The sequence below is a fragment of the Scyliorhinus canicula genome, chromosome 12 (assembly GCF_902713615.1).
Source record: "Scyliorhinus canicula chromosome 12, sScyCan1.1, whole genome shotgun sequence".
NCBI classification, from domain to species: domain Eukaryota; kingdom Metazoa; phylum Chordata; class Chondrichthyes; order Carcharhiniformes; family Scyliorhinidae; genus Scyliorhinus; species Scyliorhinus canicula.
This window is the reverse complement of record NC_052157.1, coordinates 54,157,474-54,175,783: the sequence shown is the minus strand read 5'-3', so window position 1 is coordinate 54,175,783 and position 18,310 is coordinate 54,157,474. Positions and strand designations below refer to the sequence as shown.

General features: G+C 58.8%; 1 protein-coding gene across 2 annotated transcripts in view; it reads right to left on the bottom strand.

Moving 5' to 3' along the window:
• Positions 1-17,670, bottom strand: part of LOC119975108 (complement C1q tumor necrosis factor-related protein 3-like) — a 61,297-nt gene extending 43,627 nt beyond the window's left edge. For both annotated transcript variants that reach the window (XM_038814647.1, XM_038814646.1), the window contains exon 1: positions 17,573-17,670. In XM_038814647.1, the coding sequence (XP_038670575.1) occupies positions 17,573-17,590 (18 nt within the window). In that variant the 5' untranslated portion in view covers positions 17,591-17,670. The remainder of the gene's footprint in view (positions 1-17,572) is intronic.
• Positions 17,671-18,310: the final 640 nt, after the last annotated feature.

The following is an 18,310-nucleotide window of genomic DNA, read 5'->3' as shown; positions in this document are numbered from 1 at the left end:
GCCCTGAGAGGGTCGGTGCAGGGGTTTTCCAGGCGATGGCAACCCTTCCTAGACCTCTTGGATCAGAGATAGAAACTGAGGCCATGACAGCAGCAACCCGGGAGGGGAGGGGGGGGGGGGGGGGGGGGGGGGGGGGGGGGGGGGAGGGGGGGGAAAACGACGAAGGAAGTACGGTAGCGGCGGTGGCACGGGCAAGGCCTGCCCGAGGACGCTGCTAGAAATGATAAGTTGGTCTGACTGTCGGTTCGCCGGCGGGGGGGGGGGGGGGGGGGGATGCGCGGGTAGGGGGGGGGGGGGGATTCTTTTTCTCTTTCTTGTTAAGTAGGGGGGTTTGACTTTGTGTTGTTATAATTTAAATGTAAATGTAGGGGGGGTTAAAATGTTTGTATTTTGAAAAATTCAATAAAAATTATTTTAAAAAAAAAAAAGGATATGCTCGTGGCCAATTCCCATTCCCACTGGCATAGAGTGTGATGAAATGCTGGATGCTGTGGAGGAGGGACACCCTCTTCCCCAGGGTGGGCTGGTGACTACAGTCCATAATTGTCAGCAGGGCCTGGGAAGAGGTAGCAGAGGCGGTCAGAGCTGTCAGCCTCACCACGATAACTGGGATCCAAAGCTGAAAGAAGATGAACGACCTTCTTATTTGCAGCTCAGGTGAGTCACCACCTCTGTGACCCTGGTATCACTCCTGCCCCTCACATCACCCCCTAATCCCCTCGGGGGAAACCACACCCCACCTGCCGGCACCTCACTTACATCCAACCCTCCACTAAACCCCAACACCTGTAATGTCACCTTTGGCCCGGTGCCTTGCGCTCATATGCCACCAGCTTGAGGGTGGCACGGTGGCACAGTGGTTAGCTCAACTGCCTCAGAACGCCAGTGACCCAGGGTGGGATTCTCCAGCCCCCGCCACGCCAGTCGGCCCCCCCTCCCGGCGATTCTCCGGCCCGCAATGGGCCGAAGTTCCGCTGCTTCTATGCCGGTCCCACCGGCGTAGATTGGACCAGGGCCCCTACCGGCGGGAGCTGGCGGCGTGGCGGGCTCCGGGGGGATGCCCCCACGGTGGCCTGGCCCGCGTTCGGGGCCCACCGATCCACGGGCGGGTCTGTGCCGTGGGGGCCCTCTTTTTCTACACGCAGACCATCAGCCTCCGCCATGGCCGACGTGTAGGTGACCCCCATCCCCCCCGCGCATGCGCGGGGATGACATCAGAAGCCGCTGTCGTTCCCGTGCATGCGCAGACTCCTGCCAGCCGCCGGAGTCCCTTCGGCCCCAGATAGCGTAGAGCCAAAGGCCTTCCATGCCAGCTGGCGGGGCGCCAACCACTCCGGGGTGGGCCTAGCCCCTAAAGGTGCGGGCCTAGCCCTTAAAGGTGTGGAATCCTCCGCACCTTTGGGGCGGCCCAACGCCGGAGTGGTTCACGCCACTCCATCCCGCCGAGAACCCCCGCCCCACCGGATACGGGAGAATCCGGGCTCAATTCTGGCCTTGGGTGACTGTCTGTGCGGAGTTTGAACTTTCTCCTCGTGTCGGCGTGGGTTTCCTCTGGTTGCTTTGGTTTCCTCCATAGTCCAAAGATTAAATTGGATTGGATTGGATTAGATGTGCATGTTTGGTGGATTGGCCATCATCAATTTCCCCTTAGTGTCCAAAGATGTACATGTTAGGTGGATTGGCCATGATCAATTTCCCTTAGTGTCCAAAGATGTACACGTTAGGTGGATTGGCCATGATCAATTTCCCCTTAGTGTCCAAAGATGTACGGGTTAGGTGAGGTTGTGGGGATAGGGTGGGGGAGTGGGTTTATGTAAGGTGCTCTTTCAGAGGGTCAGTGCGGACTTGATGGGCAGGATGGCCTCCTTCTGCACTGTAGCAATTTTATGATTCTGTGAATTAGCTTCAGACCGCACCCCCCCCCCCCCCCCCCCCCACTGCCGCCCGTAGAATCTGCCACCTTGTCCTTCCTGTGTCCCCTAGGACAAGGCGGCCCATAATTGGCTCGAGTGACAGGACTTGAGGGTCATCCTTTAGTTTTTCTTTTTTTTTCATAAATTTAGGGTACACAAGTATTTTATTTCCAATTAAGTGGCACTTTAGAATGGCCAATTTACTTACCCTGCACATCTTTTAGGTTTGTGAGGGTGAGACCTTTGCAGACACTGGGAGAATGTGCAAACTCCACACGGACAGGAACCCGGGGCCGGGATCGAACCTGGGACCTCAGTGCCATGAGGCAGCAGTGCTAACCATTGCGCCACCCGCCACCCTTAGGGGCATTCTTGACCTACAAGTCCAAACGCTGATGGAGGCAGTGCAGCGCCAGGTGAAAGTGGAGCCTCCGGTGCTCACTCCGGCCTCCATGGAGTAGCCAAGGGCCATCGAGCACTTTGAGGCAGGAGGATGTGACGGGGCCCATGCTGGTGCCTCCCACAGGAGAGGTACTGGAATACCTCAGAGCTTAGAACATAGAAGATAGAACATACAGTGCAGCACAGTACAGGCCCTTCAGCCCACGATGTTGTGCCAACCATTTATCCTAATCTAAGATCAACCTAACCTACACCCCTTCAATTTACTGCTGTCCATGTGCCTGTCTAAGAGTCTCTTAAATGTCCCTAATGACTCTGACTCCACCATCTCTGCTGGCAGTGCATTCCACTCACCCACCACTCTCTGTGTAAAGAACCGACCTCTGACATCTCCCCCATACCTTCCTCCAATCACCTTAAAATTATGCCCCCTCATGACAGCCATTTCCACCCTGGGGAAAAGTCTCTGGCTATCCACTCTATCCATGCCTCTCATCACCTTGTACACCTCTATCAAGTCACCTCTCTCTTCTTCACTCCAGTGAGAAAAGCCCCAGCTCCCTCAACCTTTCTTCACAAGACACGCCCTCTAGTTCAGGCAGCATCCTGGTAAATCTCCTCTGCACCCTCTCCAAAGCATCCACATCCTTCCTATAATGAGGTGACCAGAACTGGATACTGTCATAATATCCACTTATGTATATAATGAGATGCAGACAGGCAGTGATTGACACACAGGATAACCAATGAACACACACGACACAGAACAACCAATCACCAGACAGGACACCACCACTATAAAGCCCACAAGGCATTAAGACTCTCCCTCTTCTCACAGGACACATCTACCGAGATAGTTAGAGTGCACAAGGCAGTAAGCACCATCTCCATGTGACAGAGAGCCAGTCTGGTCAAGCTAGTCAGAGGTTATAAATTTAGATTAATAGAGTGTCAGCCCACAGCAGATTATGTACAGCAATCAGCAAGTTCAATTACACAGTGTTGGACCATCTCCTGTGTCGGAAGCCTGTTTCTAGTGTCACTGCATCCAGTTGCAGTCAATGTTGAACCAACTCACGTAACACATCAGACACAATATTCCAAGTGTGGTCTAATTACAGCAAAACCACGCGGCTCTTGAACTCAATCCCCCTATTAAAATCTGAATGCTTCTGAATCTTCCGCACCTGACTGGAGCATTGGATGGGCAGCGGGCAAAACAGGATGGCACCTCGTCACCTTTGACACCCGAAAGTCAGCCAGGCACATCAAGGTCTAGGCCCTCCAGAGGATGACTGCCAAAGGCATGACAGGTCAGAGGGCAAGATATGCAGCAGGCCGCCTCCATATCTGATGTGCTGTCTGGTTTAACACCTAGAAGGAGCGGTAGGTCACTTAAAATCAGGAAGTTAGACACCAGTTAAATGGGCACGGGTGCAGCCCATAGGTGATAGAGGTCAGAGCACAACAATGCATAGCGTCACCATTAAACACTTTTACTCCAACATTCGGACCAGCCTCTATCCTCTGAAGGGAGTAAGGGATGGGCTGGGCCCGGGTGTAGAGGGTGTGTCGGGTGGGGGTGTGGGAGGTGATCTTAAAGGCAGGAGTCAGACTTTGTCAAACAATAAGGAGCACCAGAGCTCATCTCACAGCGAGTCGTCATCATGGCCAACACCCTGTGGTGATGCTGGAAGGGCCCTTGGAGGAGGGAGGGGGTGCTGTGGTAGTTGGGCGGAGTGAATGGAGGAGGGACAGGGAAGGTGGAGAGAAGGGAGGAGCGACAGGGAAGGTGGAATGTGGGAGGAGGGACAGGGAAGGTGGAGTGAGGGGAGGAGGGACAGGGAAGGTTGAGAGAATAGAGGAGGGACAGGGAAGGTGGAGCGAAGGGAGGAGGGTCAGGGAAGGTGGAATGTGGGAGGAGGGACAGGAAAGGTGGAGTGAAGGGAGGAAGGACAGGGAAGGTGGAATGTGGGAGGAGGGACAGGGAAGGTTGAGAGAATGGAGGAGGGACAGGGAAGGTGGAATGTGGGAGGAGGGACAGGGAAGGTGGAATGAGGGGAGGAGGGACAGGGAAGGTGGAGTGAAGAGAGGAGGGACAGGGAAGGTGGAATGAGGGGAGGAGGGACAGGGAAGGTGGAGTGAAGGGAGGAGGGACAGGGAAGGTGGAGTGAGGGGAGGAGGGACAGGGAAGGTGGAGAGAAAGGAGGAGGGACAGGGAAGATGGAGAGAAGGGAGGAGGGACAGGGAAGGTGGAGAGAAGGGAGGAGGGACAGGGAAGGTGGAGTGAGGGGAGGAGGGACAGGGAAGGTGGAATGTGGGAGGAGGGACAGGGAAGGTGGAATGTGGGAGGAGGGACAGGGAAGGTGGAGAGAAGGGAGGAGGGACAGGGAAGGTGGAGTGAAGGGAGGAGGGACAGGGAAGGTGGAATGTGGGAGGAGGGACAGGGAAGGTGGAATGTGGGAGGAGGGACAGGGAAGGTGGAGCGAAGGGAGGATGGTCAGGGAAGGTGGAATGTGGGAGGAGGGACAGGGAAGGTGGAATGTGGGAGGAGGGACAGGGAAGGTGAAGAGAAGGGAGGAGGGACAGGGAAGGTGAAGAGAAGGGAGGAGGGACAGGGAAGATGGAGAGAAGGGAGGAGGGACAGGGAGGGTGGAGTGAAGGGAGGAGGGACAGGGATGTTGGAATGAGGGGAGGAGGGACAGGGAAGGTTGAGAGAATGGAGGAGGGACAGGGAAGGTGGAGTGAAGGGAGGAGGGACAGGGAAGGTGGAATGTGGAAGGAGGGACAGGGAAGGTGGAATGTGGGAGGAGGGACAGTTAAGGTGGAGAGAAGGGACGAGGGACAGGGAAGATGGAGTGAAGGGAGGAGGGACAGGGAAGGTGGAGCGAAGGGAGGAGGGACGGGGAAGGTGGAGCGAAGGGAGGAGGGACAGGGAAAGTGGAGTGAAGGGAGGAGGGACAGGGAAAGTGGAGTGAAGGGAGGAGGGACAGGGAAGGTGGAGTGAAGGGAGGAGGGACAGGGAAGGTGGAGAGAAGGGAGGAGGGACAGGGAAGGTGGAGAGAAGGGAGGAGGGACAGGAAGGTGAAGAGAAGGGAGGAGGGACAGGGAAGGTGGAGAGAAGGGAGGAAGGACAGGGAAGGTGGAGCGAAGGGAGGAGGGACAGGGAAGGTGGAGTGAAGGGAGGAGGGACAGGGAAGGTGGAGTGGAGGGAGGAGGGACAGGGAAGGTGGAGAGAAGGGAGGAGGGACAGGGAAGGTGGAGTGGAGGGGAGGAGGGACAGGGAAGGTGGAGTGAAGGGAGGAGGGACAGGGGAGGTGGAGTGAAGGGAGGAGGACAGGGAAGGTGGAGTGAAGGGAGGAGGACAGGGAAGGTGGAGTGAAGGGAGGAGAGACAGGGAAGGTGGAGAGAAGGGAGGAGGGACAGGGAAGGTGGAGTGAAGGGAGGAGGGACAGGGAAGTTGGAGTGGAGGGAGGAGGGACAGGGAAGCTGGAGTGGAGGGGAGGAAGGACAGGGAAGGTGGGAGAGAAGGGAGGAGGGACAGGGAAGGGGGAGTGAAGGGAGGAGGGACAGGGAAGATGCAGTGAGGGGAGGAGGACAGGGAAGGTGGAGAGAAGGGAGGAGGGACAGGGAAGGTGGAGCGAAAGGAAGGAGGGACAGGGAAGGTGGAGGGAAGGGAGGAGGGACAGGGAAGGTGGATGAGTGAAGGGAGGAGCGGAGCAGGGAAGGTGGAGTGAAGGGAGGAGGGACAGGGAAGATGCAGTGAGGGGAGGAGTTACAGGGAAGGTGGAGAGAAGGGAGGAGGGACAGGGAAGGTGGAGAGAAGGGAGGAGGGACAGGGAAGGTGGAGGGAAGGGAGGAGGGACAGGGAAGGTGGAGGGAAGGGAGGAGGGACAGGGAAGGTGGAGTGGAGGGAGGAGGGACAGGGAAGGTGGAGTGAAGGGAGGAGGGACAGGGAAGATGGAATGTGGGAGGAGGGACAGGGAAGGTGGAGAGAAGGGAGGAGGGACAGGGAAGGTGGAGTGAAGGAAGGAGGGACAGGGAAGGTGGGAGCGAAGGGAGGAGCGACAGGGAAGGTGGAGTGAAGGAAGGAGGGACAGGGAAGGTGGAGTGAAGGGAGGAGCGACAGGGAAGGTGGAGTGAAGGAAGGAGGGACAGGGAAGGTGGAGTGAAGGAAGGAGCGACAGGGAAGGTGGAGTGAAGGAAGGAGGGACAGGGAAGGTGGAGTGAAGGGAGGAGCGACAGGGAAGATGGAGAGAAGGGAGGAGGGACAGGGAAGGTGGAATGTGGGAGGAGGGACAGGGAAGGTGGAGTGAAGGGAGGAGGGACAGGGAAGGTGGAGTGAAGGGAGGAGGGACAGGGAAGGTGGAGAGAAGGGAGGAGGGACAGGGAAGGTGGAGTGAAGGGAGGAGGGACAGGGAAGGTGGAGTGAAGGGAGGAGGGACAGGGGAGGTGCAGTGAAGGGAGGAGGGACAGGGAAGGTGGAGTGGGGGGAGGAGGGACAGGGAAGGTGGAGTGAGGGGAGGAGGGACAGGGAAGGTGGAGCAAAGGGAGGAGGGACAGGGAAGGTGGAGTGAAGGGAGGAGGGACAGGGAAGGTGGAGGGAAGGGAGGAGGGACAGGGAAGGTGGAGAGAAGGGAGGAGGGACAGGGAAGGTGAAGAGAAGGGAGGAGGGACAGGGAAGGTGGAGAGAAGGGAGGAAGGACAGGGAAGGTGGAGCGAAGGGAGGAGGGACAGGGAAGGTGGAGTGAAGGGAGGAGGGACAGGGAAGGTGGAGTGGAGGGAGGAGGGACAGGGAAGGTGGAGCGTAGGGAGGAGGGACAGGAAAGGTGGAGTGGAGGGGAGGAGGGACAGGGAAGGTGGAGTGAAGGGAGGAGGGACAGGGGAGGTGGAGTGAAGGGAGGAGGACAGGGAAGGTGGAGTGAAGGGAGGAGGACAGGGAAGGTGGAGTGAGGGGAGGAGGGACAGGGAAGGTGGAGTGGAGGGAGGAGGGACAGGGAAGGTGGAGTGAAGGGAGGAGGGACAGGGAAGGTGGAGAGAAGGGAGGAGGGACAGGGAAGGTGGAGAGAAGGGAGGAGGGACAGGGAAGGTGAAGAGAAGGGAGGAGGGACAGGGAAGGTGGAGAGAAGGGAGGAAGGACAGGGAAGGTGGAGCGAAGGGAGGAGGGACAGGGAAGGTGGAGTGAAGGGAGGAGGGACAGGGAAGGTGGAGTGGAGGGAGGAGGGACAGGGAAGGTGGAGCGTAGGGAGGAGGGACAGGAAAGGTGGAGTGGAGGGGAGGAGGGACAGGGAAGGTGGAGTGAAGGGAGGAGGGACAGGGAGGTGGAGTGAAGGGAGGAGGACAGGGAAGGTGGAGTGAAGGGAGGAGGACAGGGAAGGTGGAGTGAAGGGAGGAGAGACAGGGAAGGTGGAGAGAAGGGAGGAGGGACAGGGAAGGTGGAGTGAAGGGAGGGCGGACAGGGAAGGTGGAGTGGAGGGAGGAGGGACAGGGAAGCTGGAGTGGAGGGGAGGAAGGACAGGGAAGGTGGAGAGAAGGGAGGAGGGACAGGGAAGGTGGAGTGAAGGGAGGAGGGACAGGGAAGATGCAGTGAGGGGAGGAGGGACAGGGAAGGTGGAGAGAAGGGAGGAGGGACAGGGAAGGTGGAGCGAAGGAAGGAGGGACAGGGAAGGTGGAGGGAAGGGAGGAGGGACAGGGAAGGTGGAGTGAAGGGAGGAGCGACAGGGAAGGTGGAGTGAAGGGAGGAGGGACAGGGAAGATGCAGTGAGGGGAGGAGTTACAGGGAAGGTGGAGAGAAGGGAGGAGGGACAGGGAAGGTGGAGAGAAGGGAGGAGGGACAGGGAAGGTGGAGGGAAGGGAGGAGGGACAGGGAAGGTGGAGGGAAGGGAGGAGGGACAGGGAAGGTGGAGTGAGGGAAGGAGGGACAGGGAAGGTGGAGAGAAGGGAGGAGGGACAGGGAAGGTGGAGTGAAGGGAGGAGGGACAGGGAAGGTGGAGGGAAGGGAGGAGGGACAGGGAAGGTGGAGAGAAGGGAGGAGGGACAGGGAAGGTGGAGTGAAGGGAGGAGGGACAGGGAAGGTGGAGAGAAGGGAGGAGGGACAGGGAAGGTGGAGAGAAGGGAGGAGGGACAGGGAAGGTGGAGTGAGGGAGGAGGGGACAGGGAAGGTGGAGGGAAGGGAGGAGGGACAGGGAAGGTGGAGAGAAGGGAGGAGGATCAGGGAAGGTGGAGTGAAGGGAGGAGGGACAGGGAAGGTGGAGAGAAGGGAGGAGGGACCGGGAAGGTGGAGCAGATGGAGGAGGGACAGGGAAGGTGGAGTGAAGGGAGGAGGGACAGGGAAGGTGGAGTGAAGGGAGGAGGGACAGGGTAGGTGGAGTGAAGGGAGGAGGGACAGGGAAGGTGGAGTGGAGGGAGGAGGGACAGGGAAGGTGGAGTGAAGGGAGGAGGGACAGGGAAGGTGGAGTGGAGGGAGGAGGGACAGGGAAGGTGGAGAACAGGGGGGAGGGACAGGGAAGGTGGAGTGGAGGGAGGAGGGACAGGGAAGGTGGAGTGGAGGGAGGAGGGACAGGGAAGGTGGAGTGGAGGGAGGAGGGACAGGGAAGGTGGAGTGGAGGGAGGAGGGACAGGGAAGGTGGAGTGGAGGGAGGAGGGACAGGGAAGGTGGAGTGGAGGGAGGAGGGACAGGGAAGGTGGAGTGAAGGGAGGAGGGACAGGGAAGGTGGATTGGAGGGAGGAGGGACAGGGAAGGTGGAATGTGGGAGGAGGGACAGGGAAGGTGGAGTGAAGGGTGGAGGGACAGGGAAGGTGGAGTGGAGGGAGGAGGGACAGGGAAGGTGGAGTGAAGGGAGGAGGGACAGGGAAGGTGGAATGTGGGAGGAGGGACAGGGAAGGTGGAGTGGAGGGATGAGGGACAGGGAAGGTGGAATGTGGGAGGAGGGACAGGGAAGGTGGAGTGAAGGGAGGAGGGACAGGGAAGGTGGAGTGGAGGGAGGAGGGACAGGGAAGGTGTAGTGAAGGGAGGAGGGACAGGGAAGGTGGAGTGAAGGGAGGAGGGACAGGGAAGGTGGAGTGGAGGGAGGAGGGACAGGGAAGGTGGAGTGGAGGGACCAGGGAAGGTGGAGTGAAGGGAGGAGGGACAGGGAAGGTGGAATGTGGAAGGAGGGACAGGGAAGGTGGAATGTGGGAGGAGGGACAGTTAAGGTGGAGAGAAGGGACGAGGGACAGGGAAGATGGAGTGAAGGGAGGAGGGACAGGGAAGGTGGAGCGAAGGGAGGAGGGACGGGGAAGGTGGAGCGAAGGGAGGAGGGACAGGGAAAGTGGAGTGAAGGGAGGAGGGACAGGGAAGGTGGAGTGAAGGGAGGAGGGACAGGGGAGGTGCAGTGAAGAGAGGAGGGACAGGGAAGGTGGAGTGGAGGGAGGAGGGACAGGGAAGGTGGAGAGAAGGGAGGAGGGACAGGGTAGGTGGAGTGAAGGGAGGACGGACAGGGAAGGTGGAGTGAGGGGAGGAGGGACAGGGAAGGTGGAGTGGAGGGAGGAGGGACAGGGAAGGTGGAGTGAAGGGAGGAGGGACAGGGAAGGTGGAGAGAAGGGAGGAGGGACAGGGAAGGTGGAGAGAAGGGAGGAGGGACAGGGAAGGTGAAGAGAAGGGAGGAGGGACAGGGAAGGTGGAGAGAAGGGAGGAAGGACAGGGAAGGTGGAGCGAAGGGAGGAGGGACAGGGAAGGTGGAGTGAAGGGAGGAGGGACAGGGAAGGTGGAGTGGAGGGAGGAGGGACAGGGAAGGTGGAGAGAAGGGAGGAGGGACAGGAAAGGTGGAGTGGAGGGGAGGAGGGACAGGGAAGGTGGAGTGAAGGGAGGAGGGACAGGGGAGGTGGAGTGAAGGGAGGAGGACAGGGAAGGTGGAGTGAAGGGAGGAGGACAGGGAAGGTGGAGTGAAGGGAGGAGAGACAGGGACGGTGGAGAGAAGGGAGGAGGGACAGGGAAGGTGGAGTGAAGGGAGGAGGGACAGGGAAGGTGGAGTGGAGGGAGGAGGGACAGGGAAGCTGGAGTGGAGGGGAGGAAGGACAGGGAAGGTGGAGAGAAGGGAGGAGGGACAGGGAAGGTGGAGTGAAGGGAGGAGGGACAGGGAAGATGCAGTGAGGGGAGGAGGGACAGGGAAGGTGGAGAGAAGGGAGGAGGGACAGGGAAGGTGGAGCGAAGGAAGGAGGGACAGGGAAGGTGGAGGGAAGGGAGGAGGGACAGGGAAGGTGGAGTGAAGGGAGGAGCGACAGGGAAGGTGGAGTGAAGGGAGGAGGGACAGGGAAGATGCAGTGAGGGGAGGAGTTACAGGGAAGGTGGAGAGAAGGGAGGAGGGACAGGGAAGGTGGAGAGAAGGGAGGAGGGACAGGGAAGGTGGAGGGAAGGGAGGAGGGACAGGGAAGGTGGAGGGAAAGGAGGAGGGACAGGGAAGGTGGAGTGGAGGGAGGAGGGACAGGGAAGGTGGAGTGAAGGGAGGAGGGACAGGGAAGATGGAATGTGGGAGGAGGGACAGGGAAGGTGGAGAGAAGGGAGGAGGGACAGGGAAGGTGGAGTGAAGGAAGGAGGGACAGGGAAGGTGGAGCGAAGGGAGGAGCGACAGGGAAGGTAAAGTGAAGGAAGGAGGGACAGGGAAGGTGGAGTGAAGGGAGGAGCGACAGGGAAGGTGGAGTGAAGGAAGGAGGGACAGGGAAGGTGGAGTGAAGGAAGGAGCGACAGGGAAGGTGGAGTGAAGGAAGGAGGGACAGGGAAGGTGGAGTGAAGGGAGGAGCGACAGGGAAGATGGAATGTGGGAGGAGGGACAGGGAAGGTGGAGTGAAGGGAGGAGGGACAGGGAAGGTGGAGTGAAGGGAGGAGGGACAGGGAAGGTGGAGAGAAGGGAGGAGGGACAGGGAAGGTGGAGTGAAGGGAGGAGGGACAGGGAAGGTGGAGTGAAGGGAGGAGGGACAGGGGAGGTGCAGTGAAGGGAGGAGGGACAGGGAAGGTGGAGTGGGGGGAGGAGGGACAGGGAAGGTGGAGTGAGGGGAGGAGGGACAGGGAAGGTGGAGCAAAGGGAGGAGGGACAGGGAAGGTGGAGTGAAGGGAGGAGGGACAGGGAAGGTGGAGTGAAGGAAGGAGGGACAGGGAAGGTGGAGTGAAGGAAGGAGCGACAGGGAAGGTGGAGTGAAGGAAGGAGGGACAGGGAAGGTGGAGTGAAGGGAGGAGCGACAGGGAAGATGGAGAGAAGGGAGGGGGACAGGGAAGGTGGAATGTGGGAGGAGGGACAGGGAAGGTGGAGTGAAGGGAGGAGGGACAGGGAAGGTGGAGTGAAGGGAGGAGGGACAGGGAAGGTGGAGAGAAGGGAGGAGGGACAGGGAAGGTGGAGTGAAGGGAGGAGGGACAGGGAAGGTGGAGTGAAGGGAGGAGGGACAGGGGAGGTGCAGTGAAGGGAGGAGGGACAGGGAAGGTGGAGTGGGGGGAGGAGGGACAGGGAAGGTGGAGTGAGGGGAGGAGGGACAGGGAAGGTGGAGCAAAGGGAGGAGGGACAGGGAAGGTGGAGTGAAGGGAGGAGGGACAGGGAAGGTGGAGGGAAGGGAGGAGGGACAGGGAAGGTGGAGTGGAGGGAGGAGGGACAGGGAAGGTGGAGTGAGGGGAGGAGGGACAGGGAAGGTGGAGTGGAGGGAGGAGGGACAGGGAAGGTGGAGTGAAGGGAGGAGGGACAGGGAAGGTGGAGAGAAGGGAGGAGGGACAGGGAAGGTGGAGAGAAGGGAGGAGGGACAGGGAAGGTGAAGAGAAGGGAGGAGGGACAGGGAAGGTGGAGAGAAGGGAGGAAGGACAGGGAAGGTGGAGCGAAGGGAGGAGGGACAGGGAAGGTGGAGTGAAGGGAGGAGGGACAGGGAAGGTGGAGTGGAGGGAGGAGGGACAGGGAAGGTGGAGCGTAGGGAGGAGGGACAGGAAAGGTGGAGTGGAGGGGAGGAGGGACAGGGAAGGTGGAGTGAAGGGAGGAGGGACAGGGGAGGTGGAGTGAAGGGAGGAGGACAGGGAAGGTGGAGTGAAGGGAGGAGGACAGGGAAGGTGGAGTGAAGGGAGGAGAGACAGGGAAGGTGGAGAGAAGGGAGGAGGGACAGGGAAGGTGGAGTGAAGGGAGGGCGGACAGGGAAGGTGGAGTGGAGGGAGGAGGGACAGGGAAGCTGGAGTGGAGGGGAGGAAGGACAGGGAAGGTGGAGAGAAGGGAGGAGGGACAGGGAAGGTGGAGTGAAGGGAGGAGGGACAGGGAAGATGCAGTGAGGGGAGGAGGGACAGGGAAGGTGGAGAGAAGGGAGGAGGGACAGGGAAGGTGGAGCGAAGGAAGGAGGGACAGGGAAGGTGGAGGGAAGGGAGGAGGGACAGGAAGGTGGAGTGAAGGGAGGAGCGACAGGGAAGGTGGAGTGAAGGGAGGAGGGACAGGGAAGATGCAGTGAGGGGAGGAGTTACAGGGAAGGTGGAGAGAAGGGAGGAGGGACAGGGAAGGTGGAGAGAAGGGAGGAGGGACAGGGAAGGTGGAGGGAAGGGAGGAGGGACAGGGAAGGTGGAGGGAAGGGAGGAAGGACAGGGAAGGTGGAGTGAGGGAAGGAGGGACAGGGAAGGTGGAGAGAAGGGAGGAGGGACAGGGAAGGTGGAGTGAAGGGAGGAGGGACAGGGAAGGTGGAGGGAAGGGAGGAGGGACAGGGAAGGTGGAGAGAAGGGAGGAGGGTCAGGGAAGGTGGAGTGAAGGGAGGAGGGACAGGGAAGGTGGAGAGAAGGGAGGAGGGACAGGGAAGGTGGAGAGAAGGGAGGAGGGACAGGGAAGGTGGAGTGAAGGGAGGAGGGACAGGGAAGGTGGAGGGAAGGGAGGAGGGACAGGGAAGGTGGAGAGAAGGGAGGAGGGTCAGGGAAGGTGGAGTGAAGGGCGGAGGGACAGGGAAGGTGGAGAGAAGGGAGGAGGGACCGGGAAGGTGGAGCAGACGGAGGAGGGACAGGGAAGGTGGAGTGAAGGGAGGAGGGACAGGGAAGGTGGAGTGAAGGGAGGAGGGACAGGGTAGGTGGAGTGAAGGGAGGAGGGACAGGGAAGGTGGAGTGGAGGGAGGAGGGACAGGGAAGGTGGAGTGAAGGGAGGAGGGACAGGGAAGGTGGAGTGGAGGGAGGAGGGACAGGGAAGGTGGAGAAAAGGGGGGAGGGACAGGGAAGGTGGAGTGGAGGGAGGAGGGACAGGGAAGGTGGAGTGGAGGGAGGAGGGACAGGGAAGGTGGAGTGGAGGGAGGAGGGACAGGGAAGGTGGAGTGGAGGGAGGAGGGACAGGGAAGGTGGAGTGGAGGGAGGAGGGACAGGGAAGGTGGAGTGGAGGGAGGAGGGACAGGGAAGGTGGAGTGAAGGGAGGAGGGACAGGGAAGGTGGATTGGAGGGAGGAGGGACAGGGAAGGTGGAATGTGGGAGGAGGGACAGGGAAGGTGGAGTGAAGGGTGGAGGGACAGGGAAGGTGGAGTGAAGGGAGGAGGGACAGGGAAGGTGGAGTGAAGGGAGGAGGGACAGGGAAGGTGGAATGTGGGAGGAGGGACAGGGAAGGTGGAGTGGAGGGATGAGGGACAGGGAAGGTGGAATGTGGGAGGAGGGACAGGGAAGGTGGAGTGAAGGGAGGAGGGACAGGGAAGGTGGAGTGGAGGGAGGAGGGACAGGGAAGGTGTAGTGAAGGGAGGAGGGACAGGGAAGGTGGAGTGAAGGGAGGAGGGACAGGGAAGGTGGAGTGGAGGGAGGAGGGACAGGGAAGGTGGAGTGGAGGGACCAGGAAGGTGGAGTGAAGGGAGGAGGGACCGGGAAGGTGGAGTGGAGGGACCAGGGAAGGTGGAGTGAAGGGAGGAGGGACCGGGAAGGTGGAGTGGAGGGACCAGGGAAGGTGGAGTGAAGGGAGGAGGGACCGGGAAGGTGGAGTGGAGGGACCAGGGAAGGTGGAGTGAAGGGAGGAGGGACAGGGAAGGTGGAGTGAAGAGAGGAGGGACAGGGAAGGTGGAGTGAAGGGAGGAGGGACAGGGAAGGTGGAGTGGAGGGGCCAGGGCAGGTGGAGTGAAGGGAGGAGGGACAGGGAAGGTGGAGTGAAGGGATGAAGGACAGGGAAGGTGGAGTGAAGGGAGGAGGGACAGGGAAGGTGGAGAGAAGGGAGCAGGGACAGGGAAGGTGGAATGGAGGGGCCATGGCAGGTGGAGTGAAGGGAGGAGGGACAGGGAAAGTGGAGAGAAGGGAGGAGGGACAGGGAAGGTGTGTGCTGCCTGGCGTTCTTCCTCCTCCTCCAGCATGTCGCCCTTCTGCTGTGCATTGTTGCAGGAAGCAGCAGGTTAGCACGATACTCGAGACCTCCGGCACTATATTGGAGAGCCGCACCGGAACAGCCCAGGCATCGGAAGCACATCTTGAAGATGCTGATGCACGGCTCAATTACGCTCCTGGTTGCTGCATGGGTGTTGTGATAATGGGTGTCTGCATTGGTCATTAGCCAAAACCTGAGCGGGTAACCCCTGTCACCAAGAACCAATCCCTCACCCGAGGGAGTGCCTCAAATGAGCCGGTAACCAACCAGTGTGCCAGGATGTATGTGTTGTGCACGCTGCCTGGGTTTCAGGCATGATGTGTAGCTGGTGGTCACACACCAACTGCACATTCAGAGAGTGGAAGGCCTTCTGATTGATGAAGGCCACCTCCTGATGAACTGGTTCGCTGAGGGTGATACGTATGCCTTCGATCACCCTCTGGACCTGGGGCATGCCAGAGATGGCGGCAACTCTTACTGCCGGGTATCCTGGTGTGCCTGGTCCAGATTGAAGGTTATACAGTCCGCTGTCCAGGTGCATAATATATCAGTGATAATGCGGATGCACCTGTGTTGCTTATGTTTGTGAGATCCCAAACAGGTCTCCCACTTGACCCCTGGAAAGACGCAGAGACATAAACGTTCAGGGTGACCGTTTCCTCCTCAAAACATCCGTGGTGCCAGGTGCACCATCATCTGGCACAGGTGGCACATGGTCTTCCTGATTCGCCAAAATCTTTGGCAGCACAGGTGGTCCGGCTACTCCTCGAAGGACAGGCGCCGATGGTATAAACGTGCTCTGATGTGGCATCTCCTTCACACCTCCTCCTCGGCCTGTTGGACATTCAAGCCTCATGTGCTGGCCCCTGCTCTTGTGGGGCAGGCTGCTCTTGTGCAGGGTCCTCCCCGAGCAGGCCCTGTGCCTCCAGCCTCTGTGCATTCAAAATGGGAGCTACGACCAGGTAGATAGCGAGCATTGCTGGCTGTACTCCGAAATTCATTCTCGGCGGTGGGGATGGGCGCGGGGGGGGGGGGGGGGGGGGGGGGGGGGGAAGAGAAGACATGGTTACCAAGATGAGTATTTCCTAGCCCATCCAACGCCAACACATTACATAGTCACCTTGAGTTATACTGCATCGCAACCCTCAACATGTCCCCACCAACTCCACCCCACTTCCACCCCTCAGCCAATCTCCCCGATATCTTGCCGTCCGCACTGCACCCCTGGCCTGTGATGTTTGGAGCCTCTGACCTCACCACCCGCCCCTTTCAACAGGTGTATGGTAGCTGCCAGAACCGGTGTCAGCAATGTGCTCATTGGCCCCTATCCTGTCTCTCCAGTGAGGTCCACTGGAGTCTCCTCACTGGGTGGACCATGTGTTATCCCACCAGCAGAGTGGCACCTGGTTTTGCGGCACAAAGGGTCATCGTGTGCCACCAATCACCTTCATGCTTAGAGGCTTGTGTGTGGGCAGGTCCTACAGATGGGGGTGAGCAAGGGAATGGGCAGCAGAGTGGCACAATGGTTAGCACTGCTGTTCACAGTGCCAGGGACCCGGGTTCAATTCTAGCCTTAGGTGACTGTGTGGAATTTGTATGTTCTCCACATGTCTCTGTGGGTTTCCTCCGGGTGCTCCGGTTTCCTCCCACAGTCCAATGATGTGCGGGTTAGGTGCATTGCCCATGATAGCTTGCCCCTTAGTGTCCAGGGATTTGCAGGTTAGGTTGGATTGTGGGATAGGGCAGGGGAGTTGGGTGCTCTTTCAGAGGGTCGGTGCAGACTTGATGGGCCGGGTGGCCTCCTTCTGTACGGTAGGGATTCTATGGTTCCTGAGTGGGTGTCTGCTGGGAGCGTTTCTGCAAAGTAATGTGGGTTCTTGGTGCGACACACAGGTTGTTACAACCTGTCCGGGGGCACTGGTGAGACCTCTGCCCTGAAAGGGGCAATGTGCCAGGGAGGGTGCTAAAGGCCACGGTACAAGTGTCCTTTGTTCGGGCTGAGCTCTGCTATTCCCCTGCTTCCCCTGCAGTGGGACTGGGTTTCTGAGGAGTGGCAACGTCAGGTGGGCCACTGATTGAGCTTGGCCACACCCATCCCGTTGATGGGTCAGCTGGGGTCTGGGGGTCTCCAGAGGGACGGCCCGGGTGGGGTTCATGACCAGAGGCTCTCTGAACATTTCCAGGACACAGTGAGCGGTCAGCAGAGTGAACAGCCAGGGGCCTGTGAGTAACACCAAAGGGGTGTGTTTAAAACACAGACTGCAGCAATGGGGGTCTGAAGCAGGTCACCCCGATTCCCAGGGAGACACTCCCATGTCCGCGGACTTGGCACCAAGTTGCTCCCCGTTCCCGGCTCGGACAGCCGCCCCCCCAGCATGCCCAATAATTTTGAAGACTTTTTAAGAGTTTTCTTACCTTCTCAGCAGCCCCTCAGCAGCCATGGTACTCAGGCCACTATTTTGTGCTTATGTGACTTCTGTCTATGAGAGGCGGAGCATCGCAGCGGGGTGCAGCATACTGTGTCTCAATCCATGCAAATTACATGTTTGCCTGGGCCGGCCGGTACAGGGCGCAAACTTCGATATGACCACCAGTGACGGACCAGATCATGGAATCGGAGCTGGGCGCCTATCTCAATTTTTCAATTTCTATTTTATTCACATTTAGGGTGCCCAATTCTTTTTTTTTCCCAATTAAGGAGCAATTTAGCGTGGCCAATCCACCTCCCTCCACATGGACAGCGACCCGGGGCTGGGATCAAATCCGGGTCCTCGGCGCCATGAGGCAGCAGTGCTAACCACTGCACCATTGTGCCGCCCCATTCTCCAGCCGATCGCAATTCGCATTTCCAGCGTTGCAAAGCGGAGAATTCAGCCCCTTATAAAGAAAACCAAATCCAACATAAACATAGGATTACATTTCATGAGAACATAACTGATTTTAACGAGCATTTACCTTCCCCATATCAGTCATTCTTACTCCAGATACTCTTCTGGTTCTGTGTCTGAGTTACTGTCTCTCACTCCCTCTGTCTCTCCGTATGTAGGGCGTTGTCTCTGAACCGCTGTTTAAACGGTGGAAATTGAGAAATAGGAACAGGAAATTGGAGCAACATTCACAAGAGAAATGAAACCAGTGACCCAGGACAACTCAAATAGAATCAGAGGGAGACCATTGAGCCCATCGTCTCCATGTTAGCTCTCTGTGCGGGCAACTCAGCTAACCCATCTCCCTCTCCTGCGATATATTCTCTTCCGATAATGATCCAATCCCCTTTTGAAATCCTCAAATCCTCCCTCCCCCTCCTCACCCCCCCCCCCCCCCCCCCCCCCCCCCCCCCCCCCCACCCCTCCTCACCTCAAACACCTGGATCAAATCTCATCACATTCTCTTCTCTAAAGAGAGAAGTCCCAGCGTCCCTAGGAATTGAAGTGTCTCAGCCCTGGAACCATTCTCGTAAATCTTTTCTGCACCTTTCTCTCCAATACCTTCACCAGAATGGGACACAATCCTCCAGGACCGTTTGAAGGGATTGGAGGAGGGAGCCTCTGGGGATTCTCTGCCTTCAGAGCTGTTCCGACCTGAGTGAGAAGGAGTTGGTAGGATTCGTTGATAAGTAGTTTTTTTAAAAAATATATTTTTATTCTCCTTTTTCACAATTTTTCTCCTAAATTTACACCCACCAACAACAAA